This window comes from Pongo abelii, chromosome 19 (genome assembly GCF_028885655.2).
Source record: "Pongo abelii isolate AG06213 chromosome 19, NHGRI_mPonAbe1-v2.0_pri, whole genome shotgun sequence".
Classification (NCBI taxonomy): domain Eukaryota; kingdom Metazoa; phylum Chordata; class Mammalia; order Primates; family Hominidae; genus Pongo; species Pongo abelii.
In genome coordinates, this window is record NC_072004.2 from 49,870,507 (window position 1) to 49,895,573 (window position 25,067).

General features: G+C 46.6%; 2 protein-coding genes, 1 long non-coding RNA gene and 1 pseudogene across 7 annotated transcripts in view; 1 reads left to right on the forward strand and 3 right to left on the reverse strand.

Annotated features, from left to right (window-relative positions):
• On the reverse strand, window positions 1–15,157 carry HEATR9 (HEAT repeat containing 9). Of its 3 annotated transcripts, XM_054536685.2 has the most exons (16): window positions 15,092–15,154; window positions 14,921–14,967; window positions 12,688–12,737; window positions 11,185–11,366; window positions 10,728–10,860; window positions 10,467–10,523; window positions 10,216–10,272; window positions 9,472–9,529; window positions 8,965–9,095; window positions 4,840–5,022; window positions 4,386–4,478; window positions 4,153–4,272; window positions 2,687–2,760; window positions 2,128–2,179; window positions 1,619–1,705; window positions 910–1,365 (listed from the first exon to the last, which is right to left on the reverse strand). In XM_054536685.2, exons 2-16 carry the CDS (start codon window positions 14,961–14,963, stop codon window positions 1,018–1,020), a joined length of 1,668 nt encoding a protein of 555 aa, XP_054392660.2. In that variant the 5' UTR covers window positions 14,964–14,967; window positions 15,092–15,154; the 3' UTR covers window positions 910–1,017. The 3 variants fall into 3 exon arrangements, with proteins under 3 accessions (XP_054392659.2, XP_054392660.2, XP_002827316.3); XM_054536684.2 differs by lacking the exon at window positions 910–1,365 and adding an exon at window positions 1–349 and having other exon boundaries at window positions 14,921–15,142; XM_002827270.5 differs by having other exon boundaries at window positions 14,921–15,157.
• LOC112129606 (probable ribosome biogenesis protein RLP24) lies at window positions 5,175–7,570 on the reverse strand (annotated as a pseudogene).
• The window catches only part of LOC129051341 (uncharacterized), a 15,974-nt gene continuing 6,024 nt past the window's right edge, over window positions 15,118–25,067 (forward strand). The window contains exon 1 of one of the 3 annotated variants that reach the window (XR_010138238.1): window positions 15,118–15,384. This is a non-coding gene — a long non-coding RNA (uncharacterized LOC129051341). The remainder of the gene's footprint in view (window positions 15,385–25,067) is intronic. The other 2 variants (XR_008515513.2, XR_008515512.2) reach the window with 2 other exon arrangements.
• Window positions 17,473–25,067, reverse strand: part of CCL5 (C-C motif chemokine ligand 5) — an 8,575-nt gene continuing 980 nt past the window's right edge. The window contains exons 2-3 of the mRNA XM_002827272.6: window positions 24,246–24,357; window positions 17,473–18,273 (exon numbers count right to left, since the gene is read on the reverse strand). Coding sequence (XP_002827318.1) covers window positions 18,186–18,273; window positions 24,246–24,357 — 200 coding nt within the window. The 3' untranslated portion in view covers window positions 17,473–18,185. The remainder of the gene's footprint in view (window positions 18,274–24,245; window positions 24,358–25,067) is intronic.

Consider the following 25,067-nt stretch of genomic DNA (forward strand, 5'->3'; position numbering starts at 1 on the left):
CAAGTCAGGCTGATCACGAGGTCAGGAGATCGAGAACATCCTGGCTAACACAGTGAAACCCCGTCTCTACTAAAAATACAAAAAATTAGCCGGGCGTGGTGGTGGGCACCTGTAGTCCCAGCTATTCTGGAGGCTGAGGCGGGAGAATGGCGTGAACCTGGGAGGCGGAGCTTGCAGTGAGCCGAGATTGCGCCACTGCACTCCAGCCTGGGCGACAGAGTGAGACTCTGTCTCAAAAAAAAAAAAAGTGATGAACCTTAGGATTAGATATCAGATTTGTCTGACTCCAAAGTCTGGGCCTTTCCTTCTTGATAGGGGTTGTAGCTTGTTGGGATTGGTGTGGTAGGTCCTGTTGGCAAAGGGAAACTAAAGCTTCAGTAGAAATAGGGGAGAAATTAAGGCAGTTTTAGAGAATAAAAAGGGTCTTTCAAAGGGAATGACCTAGAGAGTAAATAGGGTCTTTCAAAGGGAATGACCTAGAGAGTAAATAGGATCTTTCAAAAGAAAGGGTAGAAAGCAGGTACCTAGATTGAAGAGGCAGCAGGGAGGATGGTTGGTTCTGATTAAAGCTTAATTATCTCCTGACCACTGATAGGAAGGTGGGGGGTGAGGGCAAGTTAGTAAGAGGACATGATCCAAGCTTTCCAGCATTTTTCTCCTAGTTTTCTCTCTCTAGGCAGAGACTCTTCTCCAGCTTTGCCATCAAATTCTGGACACAGATAAGCACTTGATTTAGGGAGGCAGGCTGGCCGTCCAGGGAAGCTTTGGCTCTGTCCTTCCCTCTTTCCTCTGGTAGAAGGGCATGTGGCTGAGTAGAAAGTATACCCAGGCAGGAATGAGGAGACCTGTGTTCCATTGGAGCTTCTGATGAACAGAAATGGCAGTAGTGATTCAGAGAAATGTGGTAGGTAGAGTGACACTTGTTTATTCACGGAAGATAAGTATAGATTGTTTTCTCAGGGGAGCCTGAGAAGCATCTTCAGGGAGGGAGTTGGGGAGTAGGCCCAAAGAACTGACTTATTTGGCAATTTCAGCAAGGACCCGGAGCTGTTTCTTGATCCTTGGCTGCCAGGGCCCTATGGCCTGTGGCCTATGTTTTCGTGGTTTCAAGCAGCACGGTGGGAAAGCAGGCGTTTTCTTTTGGCCTGCTTTGGTGATGGACTTTGCAATAAACAAGGGGTTCAGCTTTGCAAGTCGAAAGTCTTGAATAGTTAACTCTTCTGGGTTCTCAGGCTCTTTCTGGAACCTTGTGGGATCTGCCTTCACATTGGTCTTAGGTGCCTCATATACAAAGAGCACCTTGTTTTTCAGCTTATTTTGGATCCAGGGATCAATTGAGGCGCAAAGGATTAATGTTTCTTGTAGCTGCATTGAAACAAAGGTCCTAGTGCTGGCTCACTTTGGGTTCAGGCTGGGAGGCTCCAGAGAGGGGGCACCCAAAGTAGGGGGGAATTCTAGCCACAGGGCACTGTGGCACCAAGGAACAAGGTCAAGGGACAGTGTCTAAGGGCTTATGACCCTCTCCTCCTGACAAGGAGCAAATGGTGGTGAGATAGGTGGGAGAAGCTTGGAGGAGGGATAGAGAAGAGGAAGAGGTGGGCAGGAATGCCTTACTTACACTCTTCTTCACAGCCTGGTGGTTTTCTGCATCTAGTAAGTCCAGGAGCAAGTGGAACACTTGTGGACTGCGGATCCCCAGGACACCCTGGCAGAGGCAGAGTGAGAGTGCCTACGTAGCCAGCCCCAGGAAGACGCCTTATACTCTTTCCCATTCTAGCCCCTTTGTGAGACTCTGCAGCATAGAGAGTGGGGAGATAGGGTTTCCCAGCTGAGATACTCCTTTACTTGCCATTTGGAACCACTGCATGGGACTTTAATGCCCATTATTTGCTAGGAAGAGTCAAGACAATTTCTGCAGTATCTAAGCAACACCCCTCACATCAATCTTCTGTCCCTTAGCCCACCCACCCCCAACCCTGAAGAAAAGGTTTGGTAGGGCTGGAATTCTAAAATAAACAACTTCCCCAAAGTTTACAGGCCTTTATTCCCCGCAGTGACTCTGCTCAATCGCCTACTCCCCCTGCCATCAACACAGGAATTGGGTCAGAGAAGCAGAGCCTGCCTTACCAAAGAGATGACTGCTTCCTGGCGTGCAGTGGCATCTGGGTTCATCAGTTGTCTGTGTAGAAGGGAGCGAGTATGTTATAGTTGAATTAAGGAGTAGGGGAAGTGGAAGGGAGGTTGGTTGCTTTTTAGGTCCAGAGCGCATTAGGCAAAGTGATGCTAATTTCATTCATTTCCTTCTCTTGTTTCTTGGATCAGAAAAGGGGCAGGGAGAGGAAAAAGAGGCACCACAGTTTGCCAGGAGGCACTGAATGATGATCAGGACTGTCCAGAACTTTTATCTTTTTAAAAAAAGTTCTTTTCATGTCATAATTTGAGCTTTATAGCAACCTATACCTAACCTTGGTAGGTATTATTACTCTTTCTTTACAGATGAACAAAAGCTCAGGGGTCAAAGAGTTACTTGGTTAGGGGCACGGGCAAGGGAGAGCTGAGGACCTGCTGCACTGTAGGTTCTCAGCTCTCACTGACCCTCTGCCCCCTTCCCACTGACCCTGTCACTGACCCTCTGCCCCCTTCCCACAGCCTAGGATTTGGCCCTGGCAGCTCCCAGGCCACTCACGCCTCCACCAAGTTCATCATCGTAGGCTTCAACTTGAGCTCTTCCACAGTTTGAGCCACAGCCTGCCTCACAGCCTGCAGAGGGATCAAAATGAGTCAACAGAGAGAGGGAATGCAAGGGTGTACACTTAAGAGCCTCTCAAATCTTTACTGAACATTTCCTTTGTGCTACGTAGAGTCCCTGCCTTAAGGAGCTCATAGTCTGGTGGAGGAAGCAGACAAGTAAATAGGCAATTACAATACTGTGTAGCGTACACATAGGAGGGTCTCCTAACTCAGTCTTGGGTGCCAGGAAGACTTCCTGGAAGAGGTGATGCCCGAGCTGAATGAAACTTGGAAGGTGAGTGGGAGTTAACCAGGCAGAGGGTTGGGGTTGGTCAGATTTTAGGAGCAGAGGGGAGAGCATATTCAAAAATCTGGAGGCAGGAGAAGGTGCAGAGAGGATGGGGAGCTGAAAATAGTTCAGCTCAGAGAGGTGACCAAATGGACTCTTCCAAGCACTCTGAGTGCTCTAATTACCCTGGGACAACAGGTATAAATCAGGACATGGTTGTCCTAAGCATAGTTGGTGCGTGGTTCTGGCGGGGAGAATGGTGAGAGATGAAGCTAGAGAGGCAAGCAGGCTTGAGCTGTGGAAGCAACATAAGCCATCCACAGGGCATTGGGAGCCAATAGAAAGTTTTATGCAGAGAAGGCACAATCTGATTTGTATTTTTAAAAAATGTCTTTAGAAATATAACACCTAGGGCCGGGCGCGGTGGCTCACGCCTGTAATCCCAGCATTTTGGGAGGCCGAGGTGGGCAGATCACGAGGTCAGGAGATCGAAACCATCCTGGCTAACACGATGAAACCCGTCTCTACTAAAAATGCAAAAAATTAGCTAGGCGTGGTTGTGGGCGCCTGTAGTCCCAGCTACTCAGGAGGCTGAGGCAGGAGAATGGCGTGAACCCGGGAGGCAGAGCTTGCAGTGAGCCAAGATCGCGCCACTGCACTCCAGCCTGGGCAACAGAGCAAGACTCCGGTCTCAAAAAAATATATATATATATAACACCTAGTTTTATAACAAGCTATAGTAAATATAAAAGCAAGGGAACATAGAGGAAGGTAGGGTTAATGCTGATTGGTGATTTGGGGAAGCTTCCCATAGGAAGTATTGCTGGGATCTGTCTTGAAGGAGCAAAACAGTATTTTTAGTAGGCAGAAGGGGAGAGGGATTACTTACTGGTGAGAGTGAATAGTATGAGACAGTTTTTTACCTTATAGAAGGAAGGATGACTCAGATCATTTTAACCTGAGAGAACTGCCTGAGCAAAGGCAAGGTGATATAAAAACCTGGGCTGCATTAGTTGAACAGGAGTAGGTCAGGATGAATGTGATACTTCGGGGGAGGCCAGGGGAGGTCTCCAGAACACGGAAAAGAGAAAGGTTTGGGTGTCTCTGGGCTTGGGAGCTTTGGTCTCACTTACAAGGAAGGGTTCATTATGTGTCTTCCTCCTGAGCAGGTTAAATGTGAGTTCCTCTAGCCCCTGTGCCTGGATCTGTTCCAGCCCAATGGTCTTGAGCATTTGGGTGGCTTCAAAGCGGTCCTGAGGTCGGGGATGAGGGTTAGTGGGGAGGTGTGAAAGATGGATTCCCTTCTTCATCCCCTACCCCTATCCTAGTGCCGGGAAAGGAAGGGTGCAGGCAGTCCAGAGCTTACCTCAAGGACACTGGAAGAACACAGCTGGTCTAGGATGGCCCTGATGACTGGGGCTGAGTGCACGTGCATCACCTTGACCAGCATCCTAAGTGCCTATGAGGGGCAGGGTAGGGCAGGGTGTACAGGGCCTAGAGGCATCTGTGTGGCCAGGTGGACTTGAGGTCTGAGCCTAGAACTGGTGAGGAACAGCTAAGGTCCTTTTTTCTGTCTCTTGGCCTCTTGAGAACAGAAGTTCATGTGTGCATATACATAAACGAACACCCATACCTATCAAATATACACAGACACATGTACACTTATATGTCCATATGACCCCATACTCATACATGGACATAGTCATAAGCACACAGAGGATCCTGCAGTGCTCCACCACCAGGATGGCAGGATCCAGACCACACACAATTCAGCAGTGGCTTCTGTTTCCCCAGGGATCCCAGCCTCCTGCCCCTCACACCTTCATCCGCTGGGTCTTGAGTCCTTGGCACAGGCACTGCAACAAGAACTCTTGGACCATGTTGCTGCAAGGCCTCAGGAAACCCAGGCACAGGGCTGCCTCCAGAGATGCTTCACTGGACGACTTCTTGATCAGCGTCTGTAGTACAGGCACCAGCTTGCCCTCATCCCCGACTTGAGTCCTCTGTGAGGGAGACAAAATGGGTAGGGGGAGGGGCTATGTATTTAGCCAGGCTTTGTGCTTTATGCTTCCGGACTATATTCACCTTCCTCCCTAAAATGAATCTTGTGCATCAGATTATTTCACCCAATTAACTTATTCTTGCTGTCACCTACTTGCTTCTAGGTCAGATCTCATTTCTCTATAACTATCTCATGGATGGATCACTGTTACTCTCTTCAACACTTCTGCTGTGTTAATTCCTGTCATTTAAAAAAATACACATGTGAGTGATCCCATACCTCTCCTCCAATATCCTTGTCCTCTTCTCTGCCTCAACCACTAATCCCACTGAGAGACGTGATCATTACCCACAAATGCAGCTTCTCCATAATCTCCATTTCATGGATCCCACTCTCTGACCATCACCTCTTTTTCCAGCTCCCAAGGCCAACAATTGTTTGACTCCACAAGGGACTAAATAATCCACTGAGCCTGCCACCTTTGCACTCCTCCACACCTCTGTCCCTCTTGACCCAGCTTAAATTCCATGATCCTGCTGTAATCACTCCCCTTCCTCACCCTCAGCTCCCTTACCCACTCTTGCTTCATTGTACTCCCTGGACAGAACTACAGTCCAACTCTCTAATTTGTGCCAGCAATTCCTGGAGAAAAACACTGTCGCAGCGAATGATCTTGTTAAAATGTGGAACACAGACCTCATATAGACCCTCAATGCTGTCTGGTAATCATACTGTTTTTCCCTGGGCAGTTCTCTTTCTCACTCTTCCAATTCACACCCTTTCTGGAACACTTCTTCCTCTATTCTTACTCTTGGCTAGTGACCTTGCTTTCTACTTCACTGAGAAAATAAAAGCAACTAGAAAGGAAGTTCCATAGACTCCTATGACTACTTCTGTCCAGCTTCCAACACTTGCACCCATACGCCCTTCCTTTCTACTTGTTAACTATAGACTATAATCATCTATCTAAGGCCAGTCTCCACTTGTGTCTTAGACCTTATCTCTTCTCACCTATTTAAGGACATCATTTAAGAACATTGCTATTTTTCAGCCGGGCGCAGTGGCTCACACCTGTAATCCCAGCACTTTGGGAGGCCGAGGCAGGCGGATCACGAGGTCCGGAGATCGAGACCACAGTGAAACCCCGTCTCTACTAAAAATACAAAAAAAAAAAAAAAAATAGCTGGGCGCGGTGGCAGGCGCCTGTAGTCCCAGCTACTTGGGAGGCTGAAGCAGGAGAATGGCATGAACCTGGGAGGTGGAGCTTGCAGTGAGCCGAGATTGCACCACTGTACTCCAGCCTGGGTGACAGAGCAAGACTCCGTCTCAAAAAAAAAAAAAAAAAAAAGAACATTGCTATTTTTCACATTCTCTTCAAAGTCCTTATTTTTATTTATTTATTTATTTATTTATTTAATTTATTTTGAGATGGAGTCTCGCTCTGTCGCCCAGGCTGGAATGCAGTGGCACGATCTCGGCTCACTGCAAGCTCCGTCTCCCAGTTTCACGCCATTCTCCTGCCTCAGCCTGCCGAGTAGCTGGGACTACAGGCGCCCGCCAGCACGCCCAGCTAATTTTTTGTATTTTTAGTAGAGACCAGGTTTCACCGTGTTAGCCAGGATGGTCTTGATCTCCTGACCTCGTGATCCACTCGCCTCAGCCTCCCAAAGTGCTGGGATTACAGGTGTGAACCACCATGCCCGGCCTATTTATTTATTTTTGGGAGGTCGAGGTGGGTGGATCACAAGATCAGGAGTTCGAGACCAGCCTGGCCAATATAGTGAAACCTTGTCTCTATTAAAAATACAAAAAAATTACCCGGGCGTGGTGGCACATGCCTGTAATCCCAGCTACTTGGGAGGCTGAGGCAGGAGAATTGCTTGAATCCGGGAGGCTGAGGTTACAGTGAGCCGAGATCATGCCACTGCACTCCAGCTTGGGTGACAGAGCAAGATTCGGTCTCAAAAAAAAAAGAAATAGTTACAGAGATTTTAAAGAAGCATCTTCTTGTCCACATCCTCTTGTAACTGCTGTACTATTTTCTCTTCCAACCGCTTCCCTTTGCCTGCAAGAGGGGCTCGGATAAGATGGATGTTTTGCTTGACTTCTTTGATATCCTGAACTTTCTGTAGCTCTTTATTTTTCTACAATCTGTTCATTATAAATTTAGCTTGGCATTTCTGTTTGATCTCTTCAACTCTCTTCATTGCGTCAATAGTTTTATTCCATAGCTCTTGCTAGTATTTGATAGGTTCATTTCTATGTTTTTAAAATTCAAATGAATTATCAACTGTAAGCTCTTTACCAGCTGCTTTCCGGAATGCTTTTGTCCACCTAACTTTGCGAGGATTGCGCTTCTTTTTAAAGTTTTTATGACATTTAGATTTACAAAATCTGAACACCTTGCAATCGTTGCGGACAAACGTCATGTCATGGCTGGGGTAGATGGGCCTCGAGGAGAAATAACCTTCTTGATACGCATGTTGAACCTGTGTTGGTCCCCACCGACCAAACACTATGCTTGAGAGCCCTCTTGCTTTCTTAACCATGCCAAACATACTCCTCCCTTTGCATTGGTCCTTCTGCCTGGAATGTCTTCTCTCAGATATCTGTAAGGCTAACCCACTCACTTTCTTTATGTCTTTGCTCAAATGTACCTTCTAAATGAGGCCTTCCCTGTCTACTATATTTAACATTGCAACCCATATCTACTCCTACTTGTCACTCCTGATCACTCTTACCCTGCTACGTAATTGTTTCCATTGTACCTGTCACCTCTAACATACTACATAATTTTCTTTTTCTTGTTTTTTTTTTTTTTTTTTTTGAAATGGAGTTTTGCTCTCGTTGCCCAGGCTGGAGTGCAATGGCGCGATCTCGGCTCACTGCAACCTCTGCCTCCTGGGTTCAAGCATTTCTGCCTCAGCCTCCCAAGTAGCTGGGATTACAGGTGTGTATCACCACACCTGGCTAAGTTTTTTTTTTATTATTTATTTTTATTTTTTATTTTTAGTAGAGACAAGTTTCACCATGTTGGGTCAGGCTGGTCTTGAACTCCTGACCTCAAGTGATCATCTACCTCAGCCTCTCAACGTGTCGGGATTTGTGAGCCACCACTCCCGGCCTAATTTTCTAAAAATAAATTTATTGGTTATTATGTGTCTCCCCCACTAGAATGTAACCTCCTCCATAAGGGCAGAGATCTTTGCCTGTCTGGTTCACTGCTATATCCCAAGGGCCTAGGACAGTGCCTGGCACATGATAGCTGTTTATTATATATTTGCTGAATAAATGGATGAATGGTGGATTTTCTTTTACATAGAGCAATGATGGGATCAAAGTAAGAGAACACTAAAGGAGAAAAAAACAGTAGGGTCTGAGGACTCTCTTGGGCCCCGTCCCTTCTTGACAGGTTTTACCTTAATAAGTTATTTTAGAGATGATAATAATAATGATGGTTACCACTTAAAGAGCATAGGCATTGTACTAGGTGTTTTACATACATTATCTCATTTAGTCCTCTCAACAGTACTATCAGACAATTACAGATGCTCTATTTACAATGACGTCCCACGGATGGGTTTGTCAGGTTGTAATGCCATGCCCATAGTAAGTTAAGGAGGGTACCGACTGTGTGTTGTTTTTGCACCATTGTAAAGTCGAAAAATTGTAAGTCAAACCATCTAAATCAGGAACCATCTGTACTGTCTCCATTCTCCATTTTAAATACAAACTGCAGCTCTGAAATTTGGCTTTTCAGAAATGGACTAGTAAGTGGCTAAGCTATATGCGTCTATTCAACTCCCGAGGGAACTCCTCAAGGACAGTGTCTTCCTCTATCAAAGCTGTGCTAGGTTACCTTCTTCCTCACCCAACCCCCAGGTAAACCTATCAATTACCTTGTCCAGCTTTGCCCCCAATTACAGACTGTCCTCCCAATCACCTTGTCTTTAGAGACAGCAGCCCAGGAGTTAAGAGCCATTCGTAGCCCCGTCAAAGTCTCCATCCTTTGACCCTCATTTTTCTCCTTCAGCTGTTTGATGAGAGCCCGGATCACATGCTTATTCAGGCAGCCTGGACAGGAAGGGGCCTCAAGTCAGGGCAGAGCTTCTGGTACTGCCCCTCTCTGCAAGCACCCATTGAACTCCACTGTGCCATCGAGACCTAAGTTCCAAGTCCTAGGTACCACAGTGTTGCTCATCTTCCCAGGATACCAGGGCAGCTGGCTGAACGTGAACACTATTCCAAGAGCCCTCCCTCTCCCTCTCTCTAATCTCTTTTCCCTTTTCACCCCACCTTCCTCTCTTGGTTCAACATAACTGGGATAGTTCTCAGGCCTTGCCAAATGGTAGGTTGGAGCAAGTGTATGCTCCTCACCCATTTGTCCTTACCCAAAGGAGAAAGTGGTTGCACTTTCTCAACTCCCCACCAAGGGAGAGGACATACTCACCCAGGATGGCCAGGGTTCGGTAGGCCTCGTACTTCACTTTCTCTGGACCAGTTTGGGCCTAATTTAAGAGGCGGGTGATAGGAACATATAATAAAGTGATGGAATGTCAGAGCTTTAGGGATTGTCTCAGCTTAACTTCTCATTTTACAAAAGAGGAAACTGAAGCCTAGAAAGTGACCTATCTATTCTCAAATACAGAATACAGGCAAAATGGTTCAATGGAAGGAACAATACAGTTGGGAGTTAGATGTTTGTTCAAATCTCTATCTGGTATCTAGTAGCCACTTGGCCTTGGGCAAGTCCCTTGGTCTCTCAGAGCTTTCATTTTCTCATTTAGAGAAATACAGATACTAATTCCTGGTGTTGTTGTAAGAGTTAAATGAGATTATGGATATAAAGAATGCATGTTCCCAGTGGTAAGCTGATGTATACATATGCGGTGTTTCCAGTAAAGGCAGAGAATGTACTCTGTTCTGGCTTTCAGACTTTCCTGGCTTTTCAGTCCAATGTCTTTTCGGTTAGACCAGGGAGATCTTCAGATTCTTCCTTCCCCATCTTTTAGATCCAGCTACTCTTTGAAGAGGCCAAGCACATGGGATGGGTCATGCTGCACAGTGGCGGCTGTGTCCTTACTGGATCTGACCTGCCATCCTAGCACCCCGGGGAGCCTCGTCTGTGCCCACGTGCCACACATCTCAGACCCTGTTTCCTTCTTTCCTGAACTCCAGCAGTTCTCAGACTCACCACCTGCTGTAGTGCCTCCATGACAAACTTGTCACTGATGCGTAAGCATCCCAGAGCCTGCAGGAAGAGGGATGGAGGAAAGAGAAGGAACCATGGACATCATCCCCAGGAGTTACCATTCTCTGGACACAGCTGGAGTTTGTGCTTGGAATACCACCCCCACAACCACCATCACGTCAAGCAGCTTTTTGCTTTCCAGCTTGGCCAACTCCTGGCTGTAACCACCCTCCTCTATCCTTGCCTCTTCTCACCTGTGCTGCATAGAACTGCTCATCCTCTCTGGGAGATTCCAGGCTTTTTGTGAGTTCCTGCCCATCCAAGGCAGCCAGTGGAAAGGAAGACAGAGAAAAATAAAGAATTTCAAACTAAAGGGAGCTCATCCAATCCAATCCCTTTTCCTACCCTACCTCTGTTTTTCAGGCAAGGACTGAGGGCTGAAGGATGGTGTGAGCCCAAGGGAAGGGCACCCACAGGGAGGGAGTACCCCACGTCCTCTCCCACATGGTCCTGACCCTTAATCTTTGCCACTTCAGGGGGTCCTGGGTAGGCTCTAAGGTCCTGGATCGCATCTCAGATTTTATAGTCAGCTTGCTCATCGGGAGATGGAACATTTTGATGTGGGTTTGATGTACCTCTTTGATGTACCTGCGTGAGAAATTGCATAGGCAGCTTTGGTCCCTTTGTACCTTCCCTCCTCAGGTTGCAACCTCACTTCTGCCACAGGACTGCAGCCCAGCTCAGACATGGGACCAGAGGAAGACAGATGAGGACTCAGTGATATCCACCAGAGCTGAGCCGAGCCGAGCCGGCTGAGCCAGATGGAGTTGAGCCGAGCCGAGCCGCCCTAAGCTCCTCTCTGGGACCTGTAGGCTGACTTGCCTTACTCCCTGGCCCACCCCTTCCTTGCCCTTCCTCACTTTCGTAGAAGATGTGGAGGGTGAGAAGAATATGGAGGCCGGCAAAACACACCTACAGTCATCTCTCATTTTCCTCAACATCTTCTCAGCCTCCCGTTCCTCTCGCTGGTCATACAGGTTGTGCCAGTGCGTGTAGATCTCAGGTTTCTTGAAGTAGCAGTACGGGACTGAGTTTGGCTTGCTCGGATGCTGCCTCCAGCACTCTGGACTTGGGGGAAACTCTTCCTTTGGCATCTGGGGGTTGCAAGTGGCAGAACAGTCAGAGGGGTCCCCTAGGCCCTTACTTGTGGGGGTATAGGGAGGAGGGGGTAAAGGGAGGGAAGGGCAGGGTGAAACAGATGCCCTCTAGCCTCTCAGCTGGAGTCACAGCTACCACCTAACCCCTTGCATAACTTGGGCAAGTTACTTCATCCTAGCAAGGTCTCAGTCTTCTTATCTGTAAAACAAAGCTAATAATCCTTCTTCTGTGTCCCTACCAAGGTTGTTGTAAAGATCAAAAGAGAGATCCAGATTGTGAAGCCACTGGTGATCTGTAAATCGATTTGAATACATAGTTTGGTTAGTTGAGGATCTCAAAGCACTTTGAAAATGACACTTGGGTAGGGAAATGAAAAGGCAAGGTGTGGGGAGGATGTGGAATAAAGGTGGGGAAAAGACAGACTATTGCTCATTCAGATATTTATTTGAGTACCAACTATGTGCCAGGTACTGTGCTGGGTGCTAGGGTTGCAGTTATCCCTGCCCTCATGGAACTTAACAGTTTAGCAGGGAAACAGACTTTCTTAAAATAATCTATCACTTAAACAATTGTGAATTACCGCTGTCACTGTAATGGAGGATTTTGAGTGGGTCAGGGGCTTTCTCTGAAGATTTGGCTAGGATTCATCCCTGTCTCTTCTTAAGCCTTTCTTGCACTCTTTGCAATAGATCTGGGCAACAGGGAAGAGGGGCTTCAGCTGTGGTTCCCAACTTTGTACTGAGGAGATCATAATAAGGGTTCTCAAGTGATTGGCATAAGTTCAAAAAATGGAGCATGACTCACAGTGAGTAGGGTTGCAGATTTAGGAAGAAAAAAAAAAAGCTCCCCCCTCCCAAACAAAAAAATACTAGGATGTCAAGTTAAATTTGGGTTTTAGGTAATGAATGAAATATTTGAGACACATTTCTACTAAAACACCATTTGTTGTTTATCCAAAATTCAAATTTAATTGGGCATTCTGTATTTCATCTGGCAACCCAAACTGTGAGGGTTGCTAACTGTCCCTGTGTTAACTAATAAAAATGACTTCCATTAGTAAGCACTTTCCGCATAGCCAAGGCCTCATAGACTTTGTTTCATAACAACTCTACAAAGGGAGGTGGACAGGGGTTAGCCTGTGACACAGGAAGCTCCTGAGGCTCTGAGGGGGAAAGTGACTTGTTCAAGATCACAGTTAATGGCAGCCCCAGGGGTAAATGTCAGGGTTCTGTGAGCTGGCTTTAATGGGAAGGGATAGTTTGCTGCCCCTCCTAACTTTGATACAGCTCCCAGGGTAGCAAAAGTAAGGGATCTTACCTGGTAGCAGGACAAGGGCAGATGAACAGGAGCCATGGCTTTTCTGAGTTCTGGCAAGAGGGATAAGAGTATGTGTGTGGTTCAAATGAGATAGCAGTTGCAGGCCAGGCATGGTGGCTCCTGCCTGTAATCCCAGCACTTTGGGAAGCCAAGGCAGGCAGATCACCTGAGGTCAGGAGTTCGAGACCAGCCTAGCCAACATGGTGAAACCGCATCTCTACTAAAAATACAAAAAAACATTAGCCGGCTGGGTGCGGTGGCTCACGCCTGTAATCCCAGCACTTTGGGAGGCGGAGACGGGCGGATCACGAGGTCAGGAGATTGGGACCATGCTGGCTAACATGGTGAAACCCCGTCTCCACTAAAAATACAAAAAAAATTAGCCGGGCGTGGTGGCGGGCACCTGTAGTCCCAGCTACTCGGGAGGCTGAGGCAGGAGAATGGCGTGAACCTGGGAGACGGAGCCTGCTGAGATCGCGTCACTGCACTCCAGCCTGGGCGACAGAGCGACAGAGCGAGACTCCGTGTCAAAAAAAAAAAAAAAAAAAATTGCCAGGGGTGGTGGTGCACGCCTATAGTCCCAGCTACTTGAAAGGCTGAGGCAGGAGAATCTCTTCAACCTGGGAGGTGAAGGTTGCAGGGAGCCAAGATCATGCCACTGTACTCCAGCCTGGGCAACAGAGCAAGACTCAAAAAAAAAAAAAAAAAAAAAAAGATAGCAGTTGCAAAGGTAGGTTAAAGAATTAATGCATTCAGGCATTCATTTATTCAGCATTTAGTGACTACTAGTACCAGATATTTCACCAGGTACCAGGGAGAGAAGTAAGGCATAATTCCTACCTTTAAGTGGCACATAGCCTTCTACTGCCTTCCTAACTCAACATGTGATTTGTGGAGCAGCAGCATTGCTGTGCATATTAGAATATTTGTGGGAATTTTGAACATGTCTAGGTCCTTCATCAAACTAATCAAATCAAATTCTGTGGGGATGGGGCCTAGGTATTTTGGAAAACTCCCCAGAAGATTCTAATATGCAGCTGAGGGTGAAAATCACTGGGGTCATTCAGTGTCTCAAACTTGAATGTGCATTAGCATCACCTGGAGAGGCTGGGCATGGTGGGTCACATGTGTAATCCCAGCCCTTTGGGGGCCGAAGCGGGCAGATTGCTTGAGCCAAGGAGTTCGAGACCAATCTGGGCAACAAAGTGAGACTGCCCCCTAACCCTCAATTAGAAAAAAAAAAAAATCACGTGGAGAGTTTGTTAAAACACAAATTTCTGGGACTCATACCCACAGTATCTGATTCACTAGATTAAGGGTGGGGTCTGAGAATTTGCATTTCCTGTTTTTTGTTTTGTTTTGTTTTGTTTTTATTGAGACAGAGTGTTGCTCTCTTGCCCGGGCTGCTGTAGTGTCACGATCTTGGCTCAGGTCAACCTCTGCCTCCCAGGTTCAAGTGGTTCTCGTACCTCAGCCTCCCGAGTAGCTGGGATTATAGGCATCTGCCACCACGCCCAGCTAATTTTTGTATTTTTAGTAGAGATGGGGTTTCACCACCTTGGCCAGGCTGGTCTCGAATTCCTGGTCTCCAGTGATCCGCCCGCTTTGGCCTCCCAAAGTGCTGGGATTACAGGCGTGAGCCACCGTGCCCAGTCGAGAATTTGCATTTCTAACAAGATGCTGATGCTGCTGGTCATGGGATCAGGTTTTGAGGACCACTGTTCTAGCTGGAGAGACAAAAGTGTTTCTTAATGATTAACAGAGGGAAGCAAATGTGAAGATAGATGTAAACACAGGTGGTAAACATTAGGGGTACCTAACCTGGCTGGGAGGATAAGGGAAGGTTTCCTAGAGTAAACTCCACAAGCTGAGTCTTCAATACAAACAGGAACTAGCCAGGTAGATAAGGTGGAAGAGCATTAGACACAGGGAACACCCTATGCAAAGATTTGGAGGTGCAAGAATTGAGGGTAAAGAGCAGGGTGCAGGTGTGGGAGCAGAAGCTGGGGAGACACACAGGTGTCCCATCTTAGAGGGCCCTGTAGGCCCTGCTGAGGAGCCTGAGACTTACCTTGAGGACTGTGCAGAGCCATCAAAGTGTCCAAGGGCCTGCCCTGATGTTTCCCAAGGGTTTGCTGAACTCACCTAGACCCTTGCCTGGGAGTGAGAGCCAGGTAGCATTTCTTTTTCAGTCCCCTGCTCTTGGCTCCATTTCTGTCCATCCCAGCCTCACCTTTGGTCCTGTCTGGATATTCCAGCCATGGGTACAGGAACATTGACCTGGAGACATCAAAGATATCAGTTGATTTTTCATAGGCCATCTTCTTCTCCTGGTGGGGCCAGAGGGAACCTGCAGGGGGGAATACAAGGCTTTTAGGGGAGTGGGGGCACAGCTGGAGGAGACCTGTCCTCTGTGGTACAAGAGGTACAGGTGAGGTGTCTGGACTTCTGGAGGTAGAAGCTTCCAAGTGCTAAGCAACCAGGTTACTTTGGTAAATAGAACACTCAGGTTTCGCTTCTGAGCTCCAGCTGTGGCATCTACTGGCCCGGACTTGAGCTAGTCACTTTATTTTCTGGGCTTCAGTTTCCTCACTGGACAAGTAGGAAAGTCATGCCTGTCTGGCTTAACTAGAGGGCCTGTGGTGAGGCATAAACTGAAGAAGAAAGTCAAACCATTTGGTGAACTGTCAAGCTCAAGTAAGCCCGTGTTAGGATCAAGGATTGTTCTTAGGATTAGTCATTGGGAAAATGGCAGGGATGGGAAAGTCCATTTGTTTGTTTGTTTGTTTGTTTGTTTGTTTTGAGAGGGAGTCTCATTCTGTTGCCCAGGTGGGAGTCCAGTGGCATGATCTTGGCTCACTGCAGTCTCCGCCTCCCAGGTTCAAGCGATTCTCCTGCCTCAGCCTCCCAAGTAGCTGGGACAACAGGTGCCTGCCACCATGCCGGGCTAGTTTTTGTATTTTTAGAAGAGACGGGATTTCACCATGTTGGCCAGGCTGTTCTCAAACTTCTGACTTGAGGTAATCTGCCCGCCTTGGCCTCCCAAAATGCTGGGATTACAGGTGTGAGCCACTGCGCCTGGCCCCGGAAAGTCCCTTTTATACACACTCTCTCCCCGTCTTTGGCAGCAAAAGACTGAACTCTTATCTGTGTGGTAAGGAGCTGCCTTTTTCTTTTCTTTTCTTTCAACTTTTTATTTTATTTTATTTTACTTTATGTTCCAGGATACACGTGCAGAATGTGCAGGTTTGTTACATAGATAAATGGTAAATGTGTGTCATGGTGGTTTGCTGCACCTCTCAACCCTTCACCTAGGTATTAAGCCCAGCATGCATTCGCTATTTGACCTGATGAAGGAGCTGCCTTTTATACCTCTTACTTTTGCATATGCTGTTCCGTCTACCTGTCAGTCTTTTCCTTTTAAACCTGTTAAACTGTCACTCAGATCTTTCAAAAAGTCCACTCAAATGTTTTCTCATCTCTGAAGTCTTTATTCTCCCTCAGGGTTCCTGCCCCCTGCCCACCCACCCACTCAGTGATAGAATTCCCTCTCTCCACAATGTGACCACAGTTTTTTGTACACTTTGCTTTACTTTAGGTCTTTTTCGTATGTATAATCTGCTCACAGGTCTGTCTTCCTTACTGGACTATGAGGAATTTGATTATGGACTGTATATTGTGCCATTGTTAAGTTTCCTGAGTATGGTACGCATGTTGTGGTTATATATAATGTCCTTGTTATTAGTAGATACATCCTGACACTTTTTTTTTTTTTTTTTGAGACGAGTCTCGCTCTGTCGCCCAGGCTGGAGTGCAGTGGCACAATCTCGGCTCACTGCAACCTCCGCCTCCCAGGTTCAAGCAATTCTCTGCCTCAGCCTCCCGGGTGGCTGGGATTACAGGTGCCCACCACCAAGCCCGGCTAATTTTTTTGTATTTTTACTAGAGACGAGGTTTCACCATCTTGGCCAGGCTGGTCTTGAACTCCTGACCTTGTGATCCACCCACCTCAGCCTCCCAAAGTGCTGGGATTACAGGCGTGAGCCACCGCGCCCGGCCCACCTGCTTTATTTTTCTTTGAGCTGTGGGGCTTTTGGCAAATCATTTCCCTCTCTTACTAAGGGTTTTCCTAACTATAAACAGAGCTAATAACTGTACCTAACCCTATAGGGTTATAAGGATGAAAAAGAATGATGAATGTGAGGGGCTAAGCCAATGCCTGGCACATAGTGAGTGCTCAATTAATGTTAACTATTGTTATGGGCATATATATTGTCAATATATGTTTACATAAAGGGACAAGCTTGGGAAAGTTGAAATACCCCACCTTAAAGGAGCTGGTGTACTAGTGGAAAAACACAAAATACCTCATTGTCCTTATTTGAAAGACCTGAGGCATTTGGAATTGCCATTGAATCTCATTCCAGGGGCAAGGGTGGTGTAAAAGAAATCCACTGGGGATAAGGTAGAGGGTAGGCCAGGGAGGAAGGGCCAACCAAGGTCTGAGGAAACAGAGAGACGCTGTGGCAGGCAGTAAGATAAACTTGGGGACTTAAGGTTGGGGACGTAGTGACTATTGTCTCCCCTCCCCCTCCAGAGTTGGGTAAGTCACTGATTAGTTTAATTGCTCTGCCTACCCATGCCCCCTTCTCAGAGAGCTTTTGTTTTCAGCCCTGTCATCCAAATCTAAGATGGACATCAGGTGTTTGCAAGCCCTGGACCCCGTGTGCTTAATGCTCATGGGGAAGGACAGTTCCCCAGGAGGAAATCAAACCAAGAGTCAGCTTTATAGTTGCATTGAGAACTTTAATGGAAAGCCGATTTTTCATGTTTGCCAGTAAGCTCCTGTGAGGGGTTGAGATGGAAGCTTAGGAGTGCAGTGTTCCTCCCCTCCTTGCCTCTAGAGGCACACTGACTTCCTTCCTGGTCACAGAGCCCTGGCAAAGCCAAGGGGCTTCAGAGCTCAGAACCTAGAGACTTCCTTTTGACAAAGCAGCGCCTCAGAAGCTCTTCTAGGCTTTAGTTGGGGAGGCTTTTTGTTGTTGTTGTTGTTGTTGTTGTTGTGATGGAGTCTCACTCTGTCACCCAGGCTGGAGTGAAGTGGCACAATCTCAGCTCACTGTAGCCTCCACCTCCTGGGTTCAAACAGTTTTCCTGCCTTAGCCTCCCAAGTAGCTGGGATTACAGGCGTGGGCCACCACGCCCAGCTAATTTTTGTATTTTTAATAGAGATGGGGTTTCATCATGATGGCCAGGCTGGTCTCGAACTCCTGACCTCAAGTGATCCACCCACCTTGGCCTCCCAAAGTGCTGGGATTACAGGCATGAGCCACCACGTCCAGCCTGGGGAAGGTTTTTATAACTGCTGCTATGTGGTAGAATCTGGGCCCTTCAAGGAGCGGGTGGGGTAGGATAGCGAGGGGAAGCCTCCCAAGCTAGGACAAGAGCAAGCAGAAACAGGCAAATTTGTGTAAGTTCAGGTTCAAGGACTTTCCATCCTAGCTCATCTCCAAAGAGTTGATGTACTCCCGAACCCATTTCTTCTCTGGGTTGGCACACACTTGGCGGTTCTTTCGGGTGACAAAGCTGTGGGAGAGGAGAAGAAGAGGGAGGATGAGACCTTGTCAGTACCGGGACAGCCAGTTTGGGGGATGAAGTGGATTAAGGTATAAAGGGAAATGATAATGGTATTGGGGTAGGGCATATTTGGAGCTCCATAAGATTTTATTTGTGGCTTTTAAGGAGAGAACATTTCCTCTTCTGTTGGATCAAAGGGCTCCAAGCCAGAAACAAATTTGTGTGCATTTTAATCACCTTCACACAAATACATGTAGCCTGAAAAGCTAAGAGGATATGGAGCCTTGAAGCCCAGGGCTGAGCCTGCCAATCACTAGACTTTTCTCAGCACTTCCTCTGTTCCAGGCCTTGTGCTGGGTGCTTAAGATGTAGAGAATAAGGTGTCCCTCAAGAACTGAGTCATGGCTGAATAAGTGGGAGACAAGAAGTTCTTCTTCTTTTTTTTTTGAGATGGAGTCTTGCTCTGTCGCCCAGGCTGGAGTGCAGTGGCACGATCTCAGCTCACTGCAACCTTCGCCTCCCGGGTTCAAGCGATTCTCCTGCCTCAGTCTCCCAAGTAGTTGAGACTACTGGCGCCCGCCACCATGCCCAGCTAATTTTTGTATTTTTAGTAGAGATGGGGTTTTACCATGTTGGCCAGGATGGTCTCAAACTCCTAACCTCAGGTGATCCACCCACCTCGGCCTCCCAAAGTGTTGGGATTACAGGCGTGAGCCACGGCACCTGGCCTTTTTTTTTTTTTTTTTCTTTGAGACAGAGTCTCACTGTCACCCAGGCTGGAGTGCAGTGGCATGATCTCGGCTCACTGCAAGTTCTGCCTCCTGGGTTCATGCCATTCTCCTGCCTCAGCCTCCTGAGTAGTTGGGACTATAGGCACCCCCCACCATGCCTGGCTAATTTTTTGTATTTTTAGTAGAGACAGAGTTTTACCGTGTTAGCCAGGATGGTCTCGATCTCCTGACCTCATGATTCACCCGCCTTGGCCTTCCAAAGTGCTGGGATTACAGGCGTGAGCTACCGCGCCTGGCCGAGAAGTTCTTAAAAGAACATCTGATTTGGCTTTAGACAACGCAGTGCCTGGCACACTCAACAAATGAATACATCTGTGCGTGGGTGGGTGAACGAAAGACGGGCATGACCTTGAGTCTTCATTTCACCATTTATTAGTTTGATCATTTTGTGCAAATCACTTAAAGCCTCTGAGTCTATTTGCTAAGCTCTGAAATGTAAATAGAAATAATTCTTTGCACAATTACTGGAAGCTCAAAGGATAATATGTATGAATAAGTTTGGAAAAATACCATTCATGTGTTGTTACTAGAATGCTCTGAAACTTCTTTTTTGGGGTGGATGAGAGCAACATGAGACTAAAAGTCCTGGTACTAGACACTGTGGCTCAGGGGAGTTGAGGGCCATGAGAGATAATGGCAATGTCAAAGCACTTCCACCAAATAACCAGCCAGAATGTGGAGGCCTATGACAATCAGAGGCCTTATCTCTATAGTCATTGATGATAAAGCTGGAAATGTAAAAGTTGGGGGTCATGAGGGTCAGTCCAGCTCCCTGCCTCACCTGTCTGCTGGGAAACTGATTCTACCTGTGGGAGACCTTGGGCCTTGCTAGCAGTGCTGCCAGTTAACACGTTACTTCAGAGTCAGTCCTGCCTACTTACCCTTTCCCATTTTGGCTTTTCCTTTAGGATTTTTTCCTGCACATTATTATTATTATTTGAAATTTGAACACTGATTTTACTTAAGTTCAAATACTGGATATGTTATTTTAGAGATTCTCATAGGAAGAAAATCAACTATTTATTGTGCAGCCATCCAGAAGTTTATTTATTTATTTATTTTTATTTTTGAGACAGGGTCTCACTGTCACCCAGGCTGGAGTGTAGTGACATGAACACAACTCACTGTAGCCTCAACCTCCTGGGCTCAAGTGATCCTCCCACCTTAGCCTCCTGAGTAGCTGGGACCACAGGTGTACACCACCACACTTGGCTAATTTTTTAAAATTTATTTTTGTAGAGACAAGGTCTTACCATGTTGCCCAGGCTGGTCTCAAATTCCTGGGCTCAAGCCATCCTCCTACCTCAATCTCCCTAAAATGCTGGTATTACAGGAGTAAGCCACCACGCCTGGCCAGAAGTTTATTTTATTTTTTATTTTTGAGATGGAGTTTTGCTCTTATTGCCCAGGCTGGAGTGCAGTGGCACAATCTCGGCTCACTGCAACCTTCGCCTCCCAGGTTCAAGCGATTCTCCTGCCTCAGCCTCCTGAGTAGCTGGGATTACAGGCGTGTGCCACCACGTCCAGCTAATGTTTTTGTATTTTTAGTTGAGACAGGGTTTCATCACGTTGGCCAGGCTGTTCTTGAACTCCTGACCTCAGATGACCACCCGCCTCAGCCTCCCAAAGTACAGGGATCACAGATGTGAGCCACCGCGCCCAGTTAGAAGTTTATTTTTTAAATCTTATTGACCCACGCAGTATGCCACATGATTACATAGCATAACAAAGGAATTCTATGTCTCAAACAACACAGAAATTTCGCCTTTGCTTTTGTGATTACTATCACATTAAAAAGAAATAGAAATGTATTCCCTAGATGGAAGTATTATTCCCAAATATGTTCTGATGTGCTATGTACCCACCTTATTTAAATATTTCATCACTCATTCATTCTTTGGTTTAATATTTTCATTCTTTCTCTATGCATGTATTGGTGTGTCTGTCAAAGTCATTAAGCTCTTGTGGTTCTCCTGATTCTGTGCCTAACAGCATTAAAATTTTTTTTTAATTGTGGTAAAATATTCATAACATAAAATTTACCATCTTAACCATTTTTGGATGTATCCTGCACATTCTTGAGCCTAAATGTTTTCAGACAAAGTGAAGACTTAGACTGGTGAGAATGAGGATTTCTTGGTTTCTCTTTGGGTTTCCCTTTCCCAGCCTCACTCAGAGCTACTTGACCATCTCTTTTTCTCCCACCCCGGTGTGCAGAGATGAGAAAGGGAACAGAAGCAGTATTCTGGCCTCTCATACTTTCTAGAGTTTGTGTTCTTATTTAGGGTGGTGTGAAAGTTTCAGACACAGATCTTGCCCTTGTTCAGCCAGGAGTCATACAGGAAATCCTGCCAGACTTGCTATCCCTCTCTCTTTGTCATCTTTGACCTGTGGCTAGGAAGTCAAAAGGCCAGGAAAGCAATACCTGAGGTGAGGGTAGCTCAGGCCTCCATTTCCTGCCCGCAACCTCCCCGCAGACTGTGATACCGCTCTTAAGGGCGGATGTTCTCAAAGTTGCTACCCTTTTCTCTTCTTTGTGTTTTTTCCTAAGTCTCTGGCCCTGGGCCTGGCACACAGTTGATGCTCAATAGATGTTTATTTCATGAGTAAGTGAATGAATGAATTGCATTCATTCCTTAAATTTCACCTGTTACTTTTGTGTATGCAATAATGCATTTAGATGATGATGATAATAATAAGCTAACATTTATGCACCTACTGTGTACCAGAGCATATTCTAAGCATTTTCATCTTACTGTGACCCAGTGGGGGAAGTACTTCTATTATCCTATTTTGTAGAGGAGGTAATTGGGGTTACGAGAGGTTAATTGAAGGGCCTACACTCACCAAGTGTCATAGCTGGAGTCCTAACAAAGCAAACTAGCTCTAGAGCCAGTACTCACCAAGGCAGGCTGCACTGCCTTTTTAAAATTGGGATACCCCTTTTTCCTACAAAAGAATGTCACATTTTCAGCCCTAACACCCTTTCCTCAGCTACCAACCCTTCATTTCACCATCACCACTGGACATATCCACAGGGTTATCTTGCTGGCACCTTAGCTCTTTCCTCTTTAAACAGCTCTTCCACAAGGCTTAAGATGGTTCTACACTTCTCCAGCCAGAGGTGGAAACTTCAGTGTCATCCTCAACCCGCATCTTTCTCCCTTGCTCTTGACCTCAAATCACCTGCTAGGGCTTGCAAATTCCACCTTTGAAGGTTTCAAAAGTGTCTGTCTTTGAAACCTCCTGTCTCTCCTTTCCTTCAGGCACTGTTCAGCCTCCAATACTACTCACATGGATAACAACAGTAGCCGCTAAACTGGACTCCTGCTTTCTCAGCTTTCCCTGTTCTAGCTCATTTTACACTTGACAGCTGCATTTAGCACTTTTGCTGCGTTTTCCTTGACACTCCTTGCTTTCCTACATGGAGACTGTATATAAACCAAAGTAGTATCCTGGGGGACAGTCCCTTTTCCTGATATATCCCATTCTAGGCTTTTCTCTGCCAGGCCAAATCTCTCCTCAGACAGCACCATTTGCAGCAAACCTGTAAATCCCTGAAGCTGAATATGTTTCCTTTCTCTTTCCCTTGTCATGTTTTTTTTTTTTTTGCTGGGTACTCTAGTCATTGCTGTGTCTGTCTTGCCCCTCTTATTAGACTATGAGCCCCATAAGGTTGGGCTGGGACAGTGGCTTTAGTAATCTGTGTCTGCCAATAGTATGTGCTCAGGGAAGGATTTTCTTCTTTTGAAAAATATTTGTTTTCAGAAATAAAATTAGTAGTTTTAAATATTACCATTATACTTAAAAGGATTCATCAGACCCAAAGTCTGTCTTTGAATACCTCTAACTTTGCCAGTGTCATAAATTTTTGGATTAAAAAACTTCACCCTGGCTGGGTGCAGTAGCTCACACCTGTAATCCCAGCACTTTGGGAGGCTGAGGCAAGAGAATTGCTTGAACCCAGGAGGCAGAGGATGCAGTGAGCTGAGATTGCGCCATTGTACTCCAGCCTGGGCAACAGAGTGAGTGAGACTCTGTCTCAAAACAAAAACAAAAACAAAAACTTCACTCTTATATAGGAAACTTCAGAATTGCACCATTTTCATTTTTTAAGTCTCTACCATAAATTTCTTAAGCAATTGTCCACTAATGACTTTGCTATAGTAGAAAGAGGAGGCTCTAGAGATGGGCTTCATCCCTTATTTACTGTGCAGCCTTGGCTAAATCAATAAACCTCTCTGAATCTTAGTTTCAATACCTGAAACATGGAGAGAATTATGCATACTTGTCAGAGCTAAGTGTAATTTAAAGATCATGCACATAAGACATTTGACACATAGTAGGCATTTCCTATATAGTAGGGTTTATTATATTTTTCCAAATATATTAGCTTGCATATTTAAAGGTGAATCTCATTTCCTTATTTCTTCTCTGATGGATGGCTTTTTGTTTTTTTATTTGACTACAATTATAGATCCCTGACCTCTGACCTCTTCTCCCTAGTTCCTCTGAGGTTTAGGTGGATTTGATTGGGTGTGAAATATGGGGGACTGTGTGAAATATGGGGTTCTTCACTGAAGGGGATGACTGACTTGATCTTCCCCACACAGGAGCATTCCAGACCATGTTTCAAGTAAAGGCCACGCTAGTAAAGATTGGAGTCCTAGGCCAGGCGCGGTGGCTCATGCCTGTAATCCCAGCACTTTGGGAGGCTGAGGCGGGTCGATCACGAGGGCAGGAGATCAAGACCATCCTGGCTAACACGGTGAAACCCCGTCTCTACTAAAAATACAAAAAAATTAGCCAGGCATGGTGGTGGGCACCTGTAGTCCCAGCTACTTGGGAGGCTGAGGCAGGAGAATGGCATGAACCCAGGAGGTGGAGCTTGCAGTGAGCCGAGATCGCGCCACTGCACACCAGCCTGGGCGACAGTGAGACTCTGTCTCAAAAAAAAAAAAAAAAAAAAAAAAAGATTGGAGTCCTAGGAACATAGTCCATCGGAGCGGGCACGATTCTCTAAGGACAGCTTGTCTAGTCTTTTTACATGATAGCAGGGGACTCTGAGGCTACAGATGGAGGAGCTGTGGCTGCTTGCAGCTGGAGGATAGGTGGGAGTGGGTAGGGCATCCTCTCAGAGGACTCCTGGGGAAACAGGCTCTGGGAGGGCTCCATGGGGCTGAGACTCACACGACTGCTGGGTTGGAGCACTTGCCACTGGTGTAGAAATACTCCTTGATGTGGGCACGGGGCAGTGGGCGGGCAATGTAGGCAAAGCAGCAGGGTGTGGTATCCGAGGCATCTGGAAGAAGAAAGGAAGGAGGGAGACCCTTTTATTCATTGCTACTGCACACTTGACATTGTGCTGGACACTTTGTATGATTTATTTAGAAAGAACTGTTATCTTCCTTGACAGAAACTGAGGCTCAGAGAGGTAAAGTCACTTGGCCATGGATAAACAGTGGCAGAGTGGGGGTTGCAACCCCTCATCTAATCCTTGAGCCAAGCTTGTATCCATCCCTCTACACCATAACCCTCTGCCCTGGGCTCTCAGGGCCTCCTCCTGGCTTGTCCTGGGTCCTCTGGCCTCATTCTTACCCTTCCAGGATCCTCAATGGATTTGGAACTTGGTTTCTTTGAGACCTAGGGCAGGTTGTGGGGAGGCTTCCAAAGCTCAGGCTCCATGACTCAGCCAGGATCCTAAGAGGGGCCTGGAGATGCTCTGGTTGAGCTGCAGTGAGAAGGCCTCTCAACAGAGAACTTCTTGTTGGTCAGTTAATTCAAGATGACACTGGGAAGCATCAGTTGCCACTTCCCAGCAGAGGAGTAGTTTTTATTTTCCCAGCAAGATGGAACCAGGTTCGAATATCAGTCTTCCCATTTCCTAGCTGTGTGCCTCCATGGACAAGTTACTTAACCTCTCTGTTTTCCCATCTGTGCGTCAAGGACAGCTACTCAAAGAAGAGTTGTGGGTATTAAATAAGATGTACAAAAATCGGCTGGGCGCGGTGG